Source organism: Pogona vitticeps, chromosome 1, assembly GCF_051106095.1.
Source record: "Pogona vitticeps strain Pit_001003342236 chromosome 1, PviZW2.1, whole genome shotgun sequence".
NCBI classification, from domain to species: domain Eukaryota; kingdom Metazoa; phylum Chordata; class Lepidosauria; order Squamata; family Agamidae; genus Pogona; species Pogona vitticeps.
Genome location: NC_135783.1, coordinates 27,960,719 through 27,978,876, shown reverse-complemented (window position 1 = coordinate 27,978,876; position 18,158 = coordinate 27,960,719). Strand labels below are relative to the sequence as shown.

The 18,158-nt window shown below is 43.1% G+C and overlaps 1 protein-coding gene across 6 annotated transcripts in view; it reads right to left on the bottom strand.

The window, feature by feature from the left end:
* Positions 1–18,158, bottom strand: part of HHAT (hedgehog acyltransferase) — a 205,717-nt gene that overhangs the window by 129,036 nt on the left and 58,523 nt on the right. For all 6 annotated transcript variants that reach the window (XM_078382932.1, XM_078382931.1, XM_020794598.3 and 3 more), the window contains one exon: positions 10,346–10,496. In XM_078382932.1, the coding sequence (XP_078239058.1) occupies positions 10,346–10,496 (151 nt within the window). The remainder of the gene's footprint in view (positions 1–10,345; positions 10,497–18,158) is intronic.

The window sequence follows — 18,158 nt, the reverse complement described above, 5'->3', positions numbered from 1 at the left end:
GGAACTGAATCCAGGTATTCTGACTCCTAGTCTTTCACTTTATACACTACACTACACTGGGCATCTAGACACAATCATCTCATTTAATTTTGGAAGCTAAGCAGCATAGTGCCAGTAGACAGCATCAAGAGTTTCCAGTCATGACTTGGAAATAATAGTGTTTGGAACAATGAGTCTTGACAATGGTCTGATTCAATATAAGCAGCTTCTTGTCTTTGCAGTAGAGCAAAAATAGCAATTTATTTAACAGTCCCAGCACCACCACCATCTTCAGGAAGAGAGCACTCAGGCACTGGCTGTGGAACATCCATCCAATTTATTCACACAACAACTCTGTGGGAAAATTTAGGAGAAAAAGTGACCATCTGAGTAGGAATATGTTAGGCTACTATATGTATAAGCTTTCCTTTTCTTGAAGGAGTTCAAGATAGTGTATCTTCTTTGCTCTGCCATTTCTATCCTCATAACAGCTCTATGTAGTAGATTAGTCCAAACAGGACAAAGTTACTCAATAAAATTCCAGCTGGAATTGGAACTTGAGCTTGGCAGCTTCAGTCCCACTCCAGAGTTATGTCACCACAACACAGTGACTTGGCTTGCAGGAGAATAACAACTGCTTCAAAACAAAGGGCAATATATTTCATTTAGCCACATTCTTCCCATTCAGGTACTTGCAAGGCTCCCATAATTTCATTTTAACATGCAAGTAATAAAGTGTTGAAGACCAGCAAAAGTTCTGGCACAACTGGTTAGTTTTGCCATTCATTCAGCTGGGGCCAGAGATTTACTCAATTGCCTGACTGGCTTCAGAAGGTGCAATCCTTCCCAAAACTACATTTTACCTTCACAGGATGGAAAATGTACAAGCCTAACAATTTCATCGCTTTCTATTTGCATACAGAAATGAAAATCTTGAACTGGAGTCTAATATGGAAATATGAACATCCATGCATGGAAATATCTTCAATTTCATAGAGGAACCACTAAATGAAAATGAGGAGGAAGTTCCTATCAGTTCCCTCATCTCCTATAGCCTCCTAAGTCACCCCTGTGCTGTTCTCCATAGCTCTAAAACCCCCAGAGGTATTCAGGATGATGGCCTCCAAGTAATTAGTGGAAGCCAAGAACATAACCAACACATGGACAGTAGCTGGTACAATCTGATAAAATGAGCATGACTACAACATGTAAGAGGATCTGCTTAGTGTGGGTTGGCAGACTTTTTCTGTAGGGTGGCTAGAATATCCATGCCATTTCCAAGGTAGTTTAAACTGCAAGCTCCCTCAGTCTCTCAGGTGGGCAATGTCTGCCTTTTAAGTTTGGGTTTCAAAAGCAGTCACTTATTCATCGATGGACTGCACCCATAACACTAGGATATTTCAGCACCATGGGCAGCGCTTTCCAACACAGACAGGCTTGGAAAAGAGAGCTTTTTGCTGTATTTCAGGAATCGGCAGCTCTTTGGAGACAGGAAAGGGTGTGGGGAACAATTTTATGGAAGAGGTTTGCAATATTTAAGCTGCCTCTAATAAGTAGCTCAGTGCTGCTGTGGCAAGGAGAAAAAGCAGGCCAGCATGATTTTAACACACTCAATTACTATGAAAAATTTACTTCTTCAACCACTTGGATATTTTTAAAGGAAAAAACAGAGAGGGAGTTTGCTTTGCATGGAGAAACCAAATGAAAGAAAACATCACAGCAATGCCTCCCAGAAACTGGTACATAGAGAAAGGGAGAAGAAAGTGTCAGCTTGTCTTTGCCCTTTCTTTCCTTTCAAGCTTGAGCTGCTGAATAACTCCCAAGAGCATAAAGAATGGCTGTTTGCTAAGGTAGCAGGGAATGAAGATGTTTCAAATGAGATGCTAGCCAGAATCAGAGGGACTGCAAAGAAAAAAAACTCCACATTCTACAATCTTTATGACAGTGAAAAATTATGTATGGTCAAGTATTTATCTTCCTTCTTTTACACAGCATTCATTGTCTATCGTAAGATAGCAGGACAACCTGGACACCGAAGTAATAAAACACAAGGCTCTCGTACAAATCCAACTCTGAAATCAAGCAGATAACAAGATAAGAGACAGAATGGACAGCTGGAGGAGGCGCGGAGCTCTTAACCCCATCTCAGCCAATGCCACAGAGCTGGGAAGATAGTTGCAGGACAGTCTCTCACTTATTTTTATTTTATTTTATTTTATTTATTTTTTATTTATTTATTTATTATCATTGTAAGTATATACACAGTACTGTATACCCATACAATGAAATTCACAGACATCCAGAGACCAGAGACATGCACACACATAAAAGTCCCCAAATACTCCCCACCCACTAAAAAAAATCCCCCAACACTCCCCACCCACTAAAAGTCCCCCACTAAAAATACAAACATCTACACCGCAGGCCAAGTAACACAGTCCAACTAACTATTCACTACTGGTGGTCTTTAAGCTCATTATTAAGTGCAATTATAGCTCTGGGATAAAAACTATTCAGAAAACGTGTGGTCTGAGTCTTAATTGTTCTATATCTTCTGCCAGACGGCAACAGTTCATATATCCTCCAAAGCGCTCAAGGTAGGATACACGTTTTTTTGTATCTCCAGTTTCAACTTTACATCAACAATTGTGTGAGGTAGCTTAGGCTGAAAGAGCACCTGATTGGCTCAAGGTCACATTGTGGGTTTTGTGGCTCAATGGAGACTAGATACTAGTCTCAAAACACTCTAGATATTTATTCACACAACTGCTGTATTTCCTATACCTGACCAGGATGCTATATAGTTGCTGCGCTGTCAGTGGAAATGGGAAAAGTGTTTGAGAAAGCCTCTGGAGCTGACTTTCTAGTTGCCCAGAACTTGAGGGGTGGGGAAGAAAAAAAGTCCCATCATGCTAGGAATTGTTACATTTAAGTCCCTGTATCTACATCAGGACTTCAAAAATGTTTTCTGAATGAAGATTACTTTTCAAATGCAATCCCATATAATTATAGGACATAACGTATGTCAGACCAGACATGTGTGGAAGCCCCTATTTCTCTATTTGCCTACAGATTGGGGATAGCCAGTAGGATTTCACTTGTACTCCCCATGCCAGAGAGAACAGGATGTAAAGCAAAGACGGTGGGAAACATTTGCTTGAGATATAAACAGAGTAAGATTTTGAACGTGCCCTGGAGGGAGAAAGGTGCCCAACAATACTGGGAGAATAAGGAAGCAGACTGTAGACTGTAGCCACCCTACAGAACTAAGGCCAACATGCTCCATTGCTTCAACAAGCAAAGAAGGACAAGAAAAAGAAGACATAGATAGAAAAGCCCCACAGACTCAGGACACTGAAGCTGTCATTCCTAGGCATTCTATGACACTAAAGCCAGCACACAGGGGTTGGTGTTTGCATGACTGCACCAAAAAACTTTTTTTAAAAAGGGAGAGGAGGGGATTCTCTTTGCCCTACATATCATATAAATAGCTGCCAGAATAGTTGAAAGAGGATACATAATATGTAACTACCACAGTCTGAACTCTTGCCAGACTCTTCAGTGGTTGGGGTGTTAAGGGGAGATCTTGGTCTTTATTGGTTGATTTGGCTATCTCTACTCTTCAGTTTGGGGTGAACAATTCAGTCTTCTGTATTCCCTTTCCCTCTCCTCATTGTAGAGTTGCTATGAGCTGGATGAACAGTGCCTCTTTATTCTACCCTGTCATCATCCCAAAATCAAACATACTGTATAAACTTGATTGGGTTTATTTTTTGCATATTTGTCTGAAGACAGTGACCATACCTAATATACAATGTATAGCTGCTATTTATTTCAAAAGAAGAAACGCATTTATGAAGGACCCAGAAAACCTCCTAAAGTGTAAGTAGATCAAGACCAACATCATCTGTCATCTGTTCTATGGCACTTCCAGTTACTGTCTGAAAGTCAGACAATGAAAAACACTGACAGGGGAAAAATCAATTTATTCAAAATGTGGTATTGGAGAAGATATTGTTACCAAGGGCCACCAGAAAGACAAGTAAGTGGGCTCTGGAACAATTTAAGCCCAAATTATTGCTAGAAGTTAAAAGGACTGAAGAATGGCTGAGAATATAAGATTTAATAGTGAAGGGAAAGATACATGGCAGATTCAGGAATCTCAATCTTCTCTGCTACAGATTAGACAAAATAACACCAAGCAGGAGATTCTGATTTTTGTCTCATACAAAGGCAATATTCCTGTAGAAGGCAGAGAATAAAATATCTCTCAACCTCCATGGATACTTTGAGTTATTATATTAACTGTAAAGGCATGAACGAATCATAACTCAAGGGAAAGAAAGGACAAGTGCTGTAGGATTTCTTAGAAAAATGAAATTGACCCATAACTCACCAGCAGCTGTGGGAAATTCTACTCTTTGCCTAGGCTTCAAAGTTGGCCATAAACTTATATTAACACACAAGTAAATACACAAACTCCATCTGCACAAAGATCACATGCAATTGTTGTCATGTTGTTATGCTGTATTTTGTTTATCGTAGAGCAAAGGGGTAAAACAACAATGTAAAAATCTCATGTTTTCTCATAGAAAAGTTTTAAAAAGAAAAGAAATTTAGATTTGGGTGACCCCCTAGAAAATGAGTAGCACTGGTGGCAGATGGCAGCTACCAGTAATTTTGTGGATTTCACATTCCTTTGGATTGCATAACTAAGATGTCAGCTTTTTCTGTCACAGGGCAAACTTGCTTTCAAAGCTCACATTATTTTCTGTCAGTTCTTCTTAACCAAACACAGAGAACTTAAAGCATTTTCATAGATACACTCCTGCTCATTGCAGGGGTCCAAACTAAAGGGTTTGGAAACAAATAGAATTGGGAAGAGGGAATGTTAGAAAAGTGATAACCTTACAAGCCAAATGTGAAAGAGAGACATTATTGTCAGTAGTCCTCCCAGAACAAATGGCTAGCCCTCCCCATCATGCCTCTGCACCATGACAAACACACCCATTTGCTACTTAGGAAAAGCAAACCAGTGGTAAATTTGAGGGAGGAAGAATTTGCATTTCTTTTCATTCCTGGTAATTAGATATTTGAGAGTTCTGTATAGTTGCAGCATTTTGAGCCAGAAGAGGAGGTAAAGGTCAATGAAGTATGCACTGCACTCTTTCTCTCAAGTCACCAAAATCCAGTTATTTCTCTCTAACTCAAAACATTTTCTAATGTGTATGTCAACTCATCAGTTGGTTTATCAAACCATCCCCAGATGATGGCAACAACAAAAACTTACAAAATTCGTCTGCAGATAAATACAAAGGCATTTCTTCTCCACATCTTTTCTCCCTCACATTCTGAAACTATGTGTTTAATAATCAGTCAGGCTAGTTATAAATCAACTGTACTTGTGGCATTTTAAAATTTATAACAACAGAGTGATGTGGAAAATGCACAGATTAATAACTAGGGCTGGAAGATCACACAAATACTTTATAGTTACTGAGGAAGCCAACTCAAATGTTTCCTCTACCACAGAAAAGTCAATGAAAAATAATTTGTCAGGGCAGTGCTCTGTACAGAAGTAGTAACACCTGAAAGTTTATTCTGATGTGCATCCTTCCATACAAATAATTTATCTACAGGCTACTTAATCTTAGAATGCCACAACAGAATAAAAACTGTATTCTCGAAGGCTTTCACGGTCGGGATCTGATGGTTGTTGTGGGTTTTTCGGGTTCTTTGGACATGTTCTGAAGGTTGTTCTTCCTGACGCTTCGCCAGTCTCTGTGGCCGGCATCTTCAGAGGACTGGAGTAGGAATTCTGTCCATGCTCTGTTGCTGCTTGTTGGATAGTTGAGTATTTATAGCTGTGGGAACAGCTTTTGTCTTTTTTCAGGAGATAGGGTGATCAGCATGTTTTTTCTTGTGATAAGAAGGGAGAGATTATATGTTACTGTGATTGATGGGTGTCGTTAGCTGGTCCTTGTGGCTGGGTAGAGTTCACTGACCTTATACAGGCTGTATTTGTTCAATATTAGGAGCCAGGCCGTGTTTAGTTTTTAGGCCTTCTTCCTTTTTGTTGAAGTTCAGTTGATGCTTATGGATTTCAATGGCTTCCCTGTGCAGTCTAACATAATCATTGCTGGTGTTGTCCAGTACTTCAGTATTTTGAAACAGAATTTCATGTCCAGCTTGTTTTAGGGCGTGTTCAGCTACTGCTGATTAAAATAAAAACTTTTTCCAGATGCTGGAAGTAAACTGTTGTAAAATTCAACCAATTTGAGGACTACCAGTGAACTAGAGATAGGGCAATCAAGGGAAACACTGGCAAAATTGCTCTTCGGTAGGAATAATTAAACAAATGCAATTGAGAATCTCGAAAAGGAAAATTTCATTTAAATAGACCCATTGTTAAGCCACTCTAATGATTCCATCTCTTCCATAATTCATTGCTTCTTTCTTTCTTTAAAACCACAGACGGCAAAAACAAAAGCACTTTGATAAACAACTTTCACCCTTTATGAATCCTTTCTACAATATCTCATCAAAATTAATGAAGGCAAGGCCATTATTCAGACTTATTACTATTTAAATGCTAAGAATTATAGAACCTGTTGAATGTTTGCAGCAAGGTTGCTATATTCATTTGTTCGCCGTGTATAATAAAAACAAAAACAAGAGAGCAATAGCACCTAAAATACTTCTTTCAGTGAGCTTTCATGGTGCAAAGTCCACTTCCTCAGAAACATAGAAGGTAATAGACTACATCACTGGTTCTTAACCTTGGGTTACTCAGGAGTTTTGGACTGCAACTCCCAGAAGCCTTCACCACCACCTGTGCTGACTGGGGTTTCTGGGAGTTGCAGTTCAAAAACATCCGAGTAACAAAGGTTAAGAACCACTGGACTACATGTTTACATACACAGAGCACACAGGATTGGAGTGGGGACCTGTCAGGACTGATTCTCCCTAAGGAGCATGGATCCTTCGGTCAGGGAATCCCTCAGCCACAAATCTACCACCTTTACACTGGGGCAAATCCTCCACCTCCAGCAGTGCATAGCCTTTGCGCCTAGAATAAGCATGACCTTAAAAGAACACTTTCCTTTTACTCAGTACTTTGCAAGTACATACACATAGGTTTTGTAGTTCCTTAGAACTCACAACAGCTCAGTTAATTTGGACTTCTCTGGTAGCTAGTCAATGGCCATTACCACTGCTCTGGATTTAGTCAAACCCTGCTGATCCAAAAGACCATCCTTGAAGAAGACTTGTATGATTAATGTTTTATTAAGAAAATATATAGTTTCACAGAAACAGTTTATTTTTACTCAAACATAGCATAAAGAACATGTTCAAAAATGCACAGTTAAATACAACAACTAATTCCCATTAAAAATAACAAACATTAAACTGGGCTAAGGTGGGCTAGCCCCACCTCCCTCTTCCCCTTACTTACATGATATTTTCCTCCAAGCCACATACTCAAACCATCAGTCCATCAACTTGGATCTTGAATAGTCACAAGACTCTCTCCCACATAACCCATCATCCATTTTCTACATTACTTGGACCTTCTTCTTCTTGACCATAGACCAATCAACTCAAAGAGGCATAACTGTCCATTCCACCCATAATTCTCATGAAGATGCAGGTGGTTTATCTCCATTCCAATTAGAAAAGAATTTGTTGGGTCTGTGCTCTCTGCTCCTCCCGGCCTTGACCGCTTATCAGATTCACACTGTACCAGGCTGGCTGTAAATTAAGAAAAACAACCTCTCTGCTTTTCTCATATTTCCATATCTTCCTTTCACTTTTAAAACCTAACAGACTCCATTTTTTTCTCTTTCTCATTGACTACTATTCCCATTTTCCTTTAATCTCTGACCACAAATGCCATTCTCCTTCAATCTCAAGACAGGACCAAGTGCCATGGGAAGAAGCTGGCAATAACATTAATATCAGCCTTCTAAAATGACAGTGGAACCAATAAGGATCACTGAAAACATTGGTTACACAGCTATATCCTTATCAGCAATTAGATGGTTGTGGCGAGGCAGGGCTATGCCAAATAAAATAATGTTTTAGTTGTAGCTATAACTATGGCTATGGATAAAGCTGGATGTGCTAAGAATTCTTGGTCCTTATTTATAGTCCTTTGGACATACATTGGAATCTGTGAATGCAGATCACCTCAGCCATCTCCCTCTTCTGTATCCCTTTGTAATTCTTTTTCTCTACAACATCCACCTTCTGGTCAGCAACAGAATGGGATGGGATGCCAAAATGCTGTGAAACTGGCTTTGTTGGGTTGCCATTTCTGATTTCAGATCTAAGTCCACTTATTTTCTCACACAGAGATTATTCTGTTCGGCTGATGTAGAATGTAGATGGGCATCCGTGCCAATGGATGGCAATAGGTCACACATTAGCAGATAAACAAATAAATGCACCTCTGTTGTTTTGGGTCTTATTATTTGGCCCTGTAATGGTGCTGTCAGGGTCAATGGGGAAACACAACCAAGCCTTCCATTGGGAAGCTTCCCAGCACTGGCCAGCTATGATGGATACCGTGGTGTGGCTTTAAAATGATGCTGATGCACCCTTTCTAAAATTGTACCACAGCCTGAATCATGTGAAATGACCAAAGTCACTGTAAAGTGACTTAGGTCCTTTCTATAAGTGTAACTGCAGTCAGGATTTCAGCCAGCAGCTGAAATCCATTTAGTGCAACTCCACTGGCATTAACTGCTGGTGATGTCATTAGCCTGTGATGTACTCTTATATTTAATTCAATTTAAAGCTTCCTATTTCCCCCCCCCCCCGCCGCCTCCTTTAGATTCCAAGGGTCCCCAGGGATCTTTTTCAACTTGGGAAGCCTTCAGAAGCCTTGGGACAGGTTAGCAGGATGTCTTTACTATAAGAAAATTGCTGCTGCAAGTCCCACAGCCAGAAATGGGACTGCTAGTGGCAATTTTCAGATATTAAAGGCCAGCTGCCTCCCTATTATCCTTTAGTTAGTGAGCAAACGCCTTTTCATTCTGGTAGCTTTATGCCAGTGGACAGATCGCTGAGCGAAAGGCCTTTCATCCATCACTGCTATAGTGTTTTTTTTAACTGATGCTTTTTAAAAATGTAACAGTGTTTTGATATTATGTGTAGTTTGATTGCATGTTAATAGGATAACTTTTTGTGTGCTTTTTCCCCCTGTACCTATGTATATATATTATTAATATATAATAATATATACGGTATTATTGATCACCTCTTTTTAATTTGTGAATTGCACGAAGTCCCAGTTATAGCAAAAGGCAGAATATAAATATGATAAAATCTATGTCCATATCAAGTTTTTATAGCAACAGGAGTTGGGCCAAACACTTCAAATACAAGTAAATAAAATACATTATGGCTATCCCAAATTGTGCCCCAAAGGAGCATGGTACGTAATCTCTAGCTGTGGAACAGTTTTTAAAAACAGTCCCATATAAATCCTGTTCTGCCACCAATGAGAGGGCAAGATGGCCATTTCATCTAGAAGAGCATGTAGTTGGTAAATCAAATGTCATTAACAGAAAGCACACCTGGGCATTGCTGCCACATGACTAAACTTAGATCATAGAAAACGGACTGCAGAATCAATCTAAGTGAATTGCAACCTCATCACACATCGTGACACCAACCTTCCCTAGAAAGCCAAAGCTACCATGCATCATTATGTTCCATGCAAAATAGCAGACATGGACTTCTATAATCTCCAATCAGAAATGCAAGTTCAGACCAAGGCTCACTGAAATCAATGGGAGTTTGGGATATCTCTAAAGTTACATTTGTCTGGAGCGAGCCCATTACCTTTGTGTGGCACTGCTAAAATAATCTTCAACACCTTCCCTATAGTGTTACCAAGTCAAATATTACTTATCCTTCCCTGTATGATTCTTTTCCCCCCTACAAAGCACCTTTTTCAGTGAGAGCATCATGAAAAAGTGACTCATACTTCATAAAGATTGGGGGGGGGAGAGAGAGAAAATAATTATCAGACCAGGGGAGCTAAGTAGTTTGGATGCAGTTCTAATCATTAAGATGATGAACGTCCCAAAGGCAGACTTCTCTTCACCTCCACAGCAGGAGAAAGTAATTACTAAATGGAAGGACATTTTTAAAAAACATTTTAAAAGGGAAGCAATGAGGAATGGCTGTGGCCTATCGCTTTTATCAGTTTGCAGCTTTTATTGCAGATGCGAGGTGACATCGGGCACCCAAGCACAAGGGCACACCGCATGCACATCCAACTGTTCTTTTCTTTTCTTTTTTTTTTTGAAGTGTAGGAAAAATGTGTGCTAAATATCAGCTATAAAATCAACCTCACCTCCACATTCCAGAAAAACTGTATATGGTGCTCACACAGCGAGGTAAAGCAGGAGGCGTGAGTCCATCCATTCGCATGACAAGTGCAGGAACACCAAAAAGAACAAGGTATTTCACGTAAAAAAACTGGACTTGTGCCAGTGCCAAGCCACCTGAAAGAAGAAAGGACAAAAACATTTATTCCCGTGCACCTTTTAGTATGTGTCTTCCCCTCTCTTCCAAATATGAACCATCTTTCATTTTTTCCTCATCCATATTATATTAATGTGTATAGTGTCGATCTCTTAGGGTTGCTTTTTTTTAAACATCAACTGTTGATTAAGTAACTTGGTTACAATTGTGCATAACATGCCCTCACAAATTGTAGCTGGAATCCTATGGGTTAACACAACTTTAAGTGGCTTTTTGTTGTTGTTTAGTCATGTGCATGAATGAAGGGCAGTGTGGCACTCGTGCGGAGGGGCGTTCTCATGTGCATGTGCAAAGGGGAGGGTGGGGCTCATGGGTGCTTCTGCGCATGCACAAAGGGGTGGGAGTGCTCACACGGGCCCAGGTGTGTGCATGCATGCGCAAAGGGGCTGTGCGGGGGGAGTGCATGCAGGGGTGGGAGGTCTGTCTCTGTGGCCCAGTCTGGTTCAGGCCACGGACTGGCACCGGGCCACAAACCAGGGGTTGGGGACCTCTGGTATAGTAGATCAGCGTCATGGACTAGGACTTAGGAGGCCTAGGTTTGAATCTCTGCTCAGCCATAGAAACTCACTGGGAGAGTGGAACTGGTAAAGTCACTTCTTAAACAGCTGACCTTGAAAACCCTATTAGGGCCATTAAATGTTGGTTCTGACTTGATGGCACATTAACAACAAAAATAACAAGGGCAACGTTTAGATGCAAGCTTTGAACATACACATCCTGCTTCTTAATGCACACTATCTCTTGATGTTTAAACACAGGAAACTGAATACAATACACTTTGCAAAGGCAGCTCACACAAGGCTCCTCATAGTAACCCAAGCAGGACATTACTAAAATATGCATTACATTGGTTAGATCAGAAATCTCCAGGAATAAGCAAGCTACCAGTGTGTGTTTAAACAGAGGTTAAATGACTACTGCTCAAATTTGGGATGGGGAGTTCTTGACTTTTGCTTCATTTTGTTTCATTTAAGGAAATAAATAAATTATTTGGAAAACATAAATATCACAACAAATCAAGGGGCTTGGAACCTAGTGACAATAACTGATTGATTGCTTGGGAAATGTCTTAGGATCCACAAGCAGAGGCTTCCATTGTGAAAGTCCAACCTTTCATGACCCCTCCTGGTGACAGAACACAGATCAGGGAGGACCTTTCATAAACACACTGCCATCAGCTAAACACAAAACATGGCCCCAACTGAAAAGTTATGCTATTTAAAATTAAAAGTGTCCTTGAAATCTCTAATGTAAGAACTGCAGTGGGCATCAATATTCAACACTCTCTTTGCTCAGTGATTCTAGATTATGCAGCACAGCAAATGTAAGAAAATCCAAGAACTGTCACATTTCCAGAATCTCAGCTGGGACCTCCTGGTCGGGATTGGTATAATAAGCAAATATTGATTTTCAGCTCAGCACAAATCAAGAGGTATTGATCTTTCAGATAAATATTTACCCTCAAAGGACAATAAATCTTCATGTGTCTTAAATATAAAAGTCAATACTTTGTATGTTCAGTGTTATTACATGCATTGCTTTACTAGTCTGCCCAAAATTCTCTTGGCTTGTTATACTGTGCATTACAGGAGAGGTGCATAAGCCCAGAAAAAAAAGAACATATACACACAGTGTAAGGACAGGGTACTGGCTTTCATTTCATGGAAGTGTTGCCACTGCCCTGGCTCTGCTATCTGTTTTCAGTGCGTTCTTACACATGAAACAGACTGGGTTTTGGTTCCGCACACACAGTTCCAACACATGTGTTCTACACTTCAAAGGGTCAGAGTCTAGCACGGTTCCTTTTTTATTACATTACAATTCCTAGAATCCCCCAGCTGACTAGGGAATTATAAGAACTGTAATTCAACAAGCTATTCCAAACTCTGGCAGGTCAAAGGAATGAACCATGGGCATCTGCATCCTGCGTCAACACTCAGAATATTCTGCGTACAGATTAGAGATGGACACGAACTGGAGGATGGATCATCATCAGCCAACCCACCTTCCGATGGATGTGTAAGCAAGGTAACTGGAAAATGGAGTCAACTACATGGGCATTGGCCACTACGTGGCCCCGTCCAGCACCCCTAGAGCAGAGAGCTCATGATCTCCCAAGCTGAGCCCTGTAATGTCTCTCCACCCTGACCCCCTTAAAGGAATCCACCAGGGGCAGCACCTGCCTGATCCTACCATCTGACCTGATCCATCCTCATGCTTCCAACCCCCCACCCCCACCTGAACAAAGCTGTGACAGAATAAAACAACCCTGTTATTATCTTCCTAATGAACCAAGGGAAAGTGGGTGGGAGAAGGTGCAAAGCCAAAAAGGGACCACAGGAAGGCCTATTTTCTCTCTTATCTGTCCCAGAGGCAACCCGGATTTGGACCCACCAATCTGGGATCGCCCTTTGGAAGGAGACCCATGCCCCCAGCCCTCCTTGTTGGCTGGGGGATTATATCCCATAACACCATGAGCTGCCACACTACATCCTGGGAAGAAAACAGCTGGCAGCCTAAAAGTGGCAGCCACTGCCTTGCCCCTGCCCACCACCATTGCTGGATGACAAACACAACACCCCGGTGAGTTGGGGACTATTGTTTATATGCATGTAAGTCACAAAAAGGAAACACAGAAATTTGAGCATTCAGCCTTGCCCCACTTTACTCTCACAAAGCAGTGATGTTGCAGCAATGCAACATCAGTGATAACTGGGGACAGGAAGTGCACAACTCCTTTTTACGCAGGGGTCAAGTAAAAAACTACAAACCAGCAAATTTTCCTGAAAGGTCGGGGGTGTATTCTGAAAGATGCCCAGGAGGTCATCTTCAGGACAGTGATAGTCAATGCAACTGTTCCCTGCCGGTATGGATGAATTAGCCTGCTCACTGCAGTCATACAATCTATTCAAATTAATATTACAAGGCAGGATTTTAAAAAAAAAGATGAAAATATACTAAAAGGTAAAATTTGACCAGCAGATCTACCACAAGTAAGGTATAATTAAGCCTAACAACAGAGGAGGAAATTAGACATCTGCTCAGGTACCTAAGATACCCTGTCTGACAAGACAGCACATTTCCAGTCTCTCGTGTGGATGTCCTGGCAAGCTTGCTAAAAGAGGATAAATAATATAACATATCAGGTCAGAATACAGATTGCTCTACAGATGGATATGAGTCAGGGTTTCAGCGACTGCTGTCTTACATGGGCACAGAATGTGCTGAAGCTGAACTCAAAGATATAAGTCTTGTGGTACTGTGGTAGGTAGAACATTGGGTTTTGTTAGCAGGCGTGCTCTGTGAATACCATAATCAGGTAGAACTCCATGAACAACAGGAGAACAGGTCTTACTGATTAGTATACAGAGATTCTCTACTTCAGTATCATATAATCTTTGGGTAGATTTTAAATATTTGCAGTTGCTCAAGCAGTAGACGAGATTCAACACCAATCAAATTAATAGTATGAGACTGTTCACTGAAATATGAATTTGACAAGGCTAGTTGCAGACTTAAAAAAATAATAACCAACATCCGGTGCCTTGGCCCATGCTCTGGATTCCACAAACCCTACAACACTTTCTAGATACATGGCTGCACATCTCACACGATTAAGGTAACTTAAATTACAATGCAAGACATTTGCTTGATTTTTTTTCCAGAGGAGAACTTCTTGTTATGCCAGGTAACAACAGAAGCCTAACAAGGACACTAAGACATTGGATTAGTGCAGTGGTCAGGGAAAAGGGGTAAATTACTCCAAATGGGGTAAAATGAAAATCCTGGGGATAACGAGGATGCGACCCTAACCCCTTCCCTCCTCCTCCTCCTCCTCTTCCTCCTCTTATGCCTGGAGGGGGTTCCCCGGCTGCTCGATTGCCCCCTTCCTACCCCCTTCTCCAGTCCAGCTGCAACTAAGCCACGGCAGATGGTGGCCGGCAACAGGCCCCAGCCAGTGGCGTAGGGCAACCGAGGTGGTAGCAACGGGGCTGGCCATGGCAGATGGCGAGGCTGGGGCAAACAGCCGGAGCGCCCCGGCCAAGAGGAGCCTCTCCTTCCAGTGCCTGGAGAGGTGAACTGAGGCGGAGGGGGGTGGGGCGGCCACAACGGCGGCCCGGGCCAGGCTCAGCCTCTTGGCGCGGGGCTGTGGCCTCACATCCCTGTTCACTGAGGAGGCAGCAGCACTCGCCCAGCCGTGTGGCTTCCTTCAGCGCCACCTCCACACCGGCTGGGGGCCTGGCAGAGCCTCTTGCCCTCTGTGCGGCAGCTATCATGGCGCTTCAATGGCAAGGCCTGGGGGAGCCCTGAGGCGTGACGTGGCCACCCCAGCAAGCAGCTGCTGGAGCCAGTGTCAGAGCGGGAGGTGGCACTGGGCACCCCCAGCGGGCGAGCCACCTGCTGCTCTTTGACAGACACCCAGGAGCCGCCTGCCAATGGAGAAGGGGAGCCGCCCCCGAGGGGCCAAGGACTGAGCATGGCCCCACCAGGCAGAGGAAAAGGCGGCCACCACCACCCAGGTGTGGGTGGTAAGGCTTTGGCAGCGGCGCTCAACTGGCCGCGTGTAACTGAGATCCTTCCTTTCAAATCAAGGGGGTAATGTCAGTGTATATAATTTTTTTTTGGGGGGGAAGGTAAAAAAAAGTTCCCTGACCCCTGGATTACTGAGTGTACAATGCAAGGTTTTCTCTGCAGGGCTTCCTCTGAGAGGAAGTTAATTTGGCTCCTTCCTTGTTGAAATTCCACTACGGGGACAAAACTATCTCATGCCATCTGGCCTTTGATTTTTTTAAAATTGGCTTTTAGAATGATTTTTAAATCTGTTTTAAAGAACGTTTTAAAATATATTTTGTCTATCACTTTGGGAGCAGAAAAGCAAAAAACAAATAAATTGGAATAGAAAGCCACCAATTTTAAACCAACATTCTTCCGCACATTTCAATGGCTTGTCTATTCCTAAGAATCAGAATCTGGTCTACATCCCTCCATGCTCTTTGCCTAAAAGGATGCACCATTTTTTAATCTTCAACACAGCAGAGCATACTTGAAATGTGCTTTAGTAGTGTTCCCTAGAGCAGAGGTCGTCAACGACCGGTCCGCGGCCCATTGCCGGTCCGTGGCTTGAGCCCGACCCGGCCGCGAAGACAGACCTCCCCCTGCCCCCCTGCATGCAATCCCCTCCCCACAGCTGCTTTGTGCGCACACGTGTGCCAGCGTCGGCGTGAGCGCTCCCTCATCCCTTCACGCAAGCACCCATGCGCACAAAGCAGCTGTGGGGAGGGGAGTGCATGCGGGGGGAGGTCTGCATTTGCGGCCTGGCAGCGGCGACGGGAGTGCGGGTAGGGAGAAGCCGGGAGGCAGGGTATGGCTGGGTGCTCCGGCTGCTGGCCTCCTGGCGGGCTCCAACAAGGCCGGGGTAGGTGCTCCTCACCACCCTCAGCAGGCCGATGCCTCCACAGGTGCCTCCAGCAACAGAACCAGCACCAGCGGCAGCTCGCCAGGGCGGCAACGTTGGTCCTCGGTGCCCTCTGCCATTTGAATTTCCCACAGAGGGCAGCAGCAAAGCGGTGGGGAGTTTGCCGGCCCAAGAGTCCCAAAAAAGGCTCAGAAAGCAGCAGCGGTGGCAGTGCGTGTGGGTGGAGTGCCAGAGTTAAGGGGGAGAAAGGAGGGGAAAGCATAGAGGGAGGGAGAGGCTTAGGGGAGGCTGTGGGGAGGGCAGGTGGAGTCAGGTCACCAGCTTTTCCCTGCTGGAGGAAGGAGGAGAAAGGCAGGATGGGAGGCGGCGGCATCCAAGTGCCTCTGGGTGGCACCCAGGAACGCTGCCGAGCTGAGGTAAAAGCAAGCCCCAGCGGTGAGCAGCTGCCCTCCATGTGGGTGCTCTGAGGGGAAAAGGGAGAAAGGTGGCGGGCAACTTGTGTGGCCTCTGCAGGTTTCCAGGCGAAGGGAGGAAAGAGGTGCTGTGCGTCCTTCCTCGAGAGGAGCGGTTCTCCCCTGAAAAGGATGCTGGTGTGAGGGTTGTGAGGAATTAAACTGACTCAAGTTGCTCCTTTCCAGTTGGAGCTTTTTATGCTTTTTTTCACCACCTGTGTGTTTCTTCCCGAACAGCCACAGCTGAGGGGCGTGTGGGTGTGTGGGGGAGGGGTCATGTGCACGTGCTTCTGTTTTTTGACTCTTAAATGACGGCTCAGGAGAGGATTCCCTTGTCAGGGAGTGGGGAAGTTTGTATGTATTCAAATATTTATTTGAATTTCCCACAGAGGGAAGCCCGTCGGGAGGCAAGCGGCTTGATGGAACACCCCAGCCATGCTCAGACTCCCAGGCTCCCGCCTCTGCCACGCGCTCCTGCACATGCACAAAGCAGTGGGGGAGCGCACGCACCTCTGGCGCGTGCATTCCCCCAACACTTCACACATGCATCTGAGAGCGCGAGGGGCCGCCCCACCTCCCTCAGAGGCTCAGCCGGTCGGTATTAGGAAAAAGGTTGAGGACCTCTTCCCTAGAGGGTCAGAAATCAATATTATGTGGGCTTAGATAAATAAGACAATATTCCAAATATATGATACTTTGTAATCCATTAAAGGGGTCTGCAGATAACTCATTCATCTTTAGAAGGTTATACAGCGGCAATTTTATCTCACTCATTTGTCAAAAGCATACACTTTGATCCACACATAGATAAACACCAGGCTAAAGTATCGAATTCACAGAATCAAATAGTTAACCATTTTCATTTTATTCAGTCCTTCTCAGCTTTTTGTCTGAAGTACCAAATTACTTCAAGCCAGTTCTATATTTAGCATCAAGGTCAACACAATGAAACTAACTCACAAAGTTTAACTTTTCATTGCCTTAACACAACTTTTGCAAATGTTTCCCAGTGAATTTCCCCCTCACATGAGTCACAAACATGGTTAAACAAAATAAAGCTTTTAATGCTGACTTAGCATTTCAATTACATTTATTAAGTACGTGACTGGTCTTCTGGACAATTGGTTCACCTGTTTCAACCAATCTCCAACCACATGTTACTCTCAGTCTGAAGACACATTGTTCTATGTTCAATCAATTGATAGAAACTACTTAAAGATCAGTGCTAAGGCTTAACAAGCTTTTTTTTTTTGTACCAGCAATAGCTAGCAAGAGTATTCCTCCCCCCCTTTGCCACAGCTATGCCAAGCTTACAGCTTCACCGCCAGCAAAAACATCTGCTTCTACCACTAAAACAGAATGGATGTGTCCCAGAACAGATGCAGTGCTCGTGTTTGCCATTAACAAAACCTATTACCCTTCTTCCCTGAGCAAATAGTATTGCTTTAACACAAACAATGGTATTTTTTTAAAAAAAAATCTTCACTCGCCTTGTACTGATACTGTGGGATGCAACAGATTATGAACAGACTATTTCAGACTATGGAATCAACAAAATCACACACAACAAAAAAAATCACAAAGAGCAGCATTCAATGCAGCTGTTACAGTTCAGCTGCTAAACCATAAAAACCTATACACTTCAATGTAAGTATTAAGTCCCACTGTGCTTAACAGAGTCCTAATTACAGGCATTACCGTTGACTTGCTAAAAGCCTAACAGTGAACTCTTGTGTATGTTCACATAAGACTAA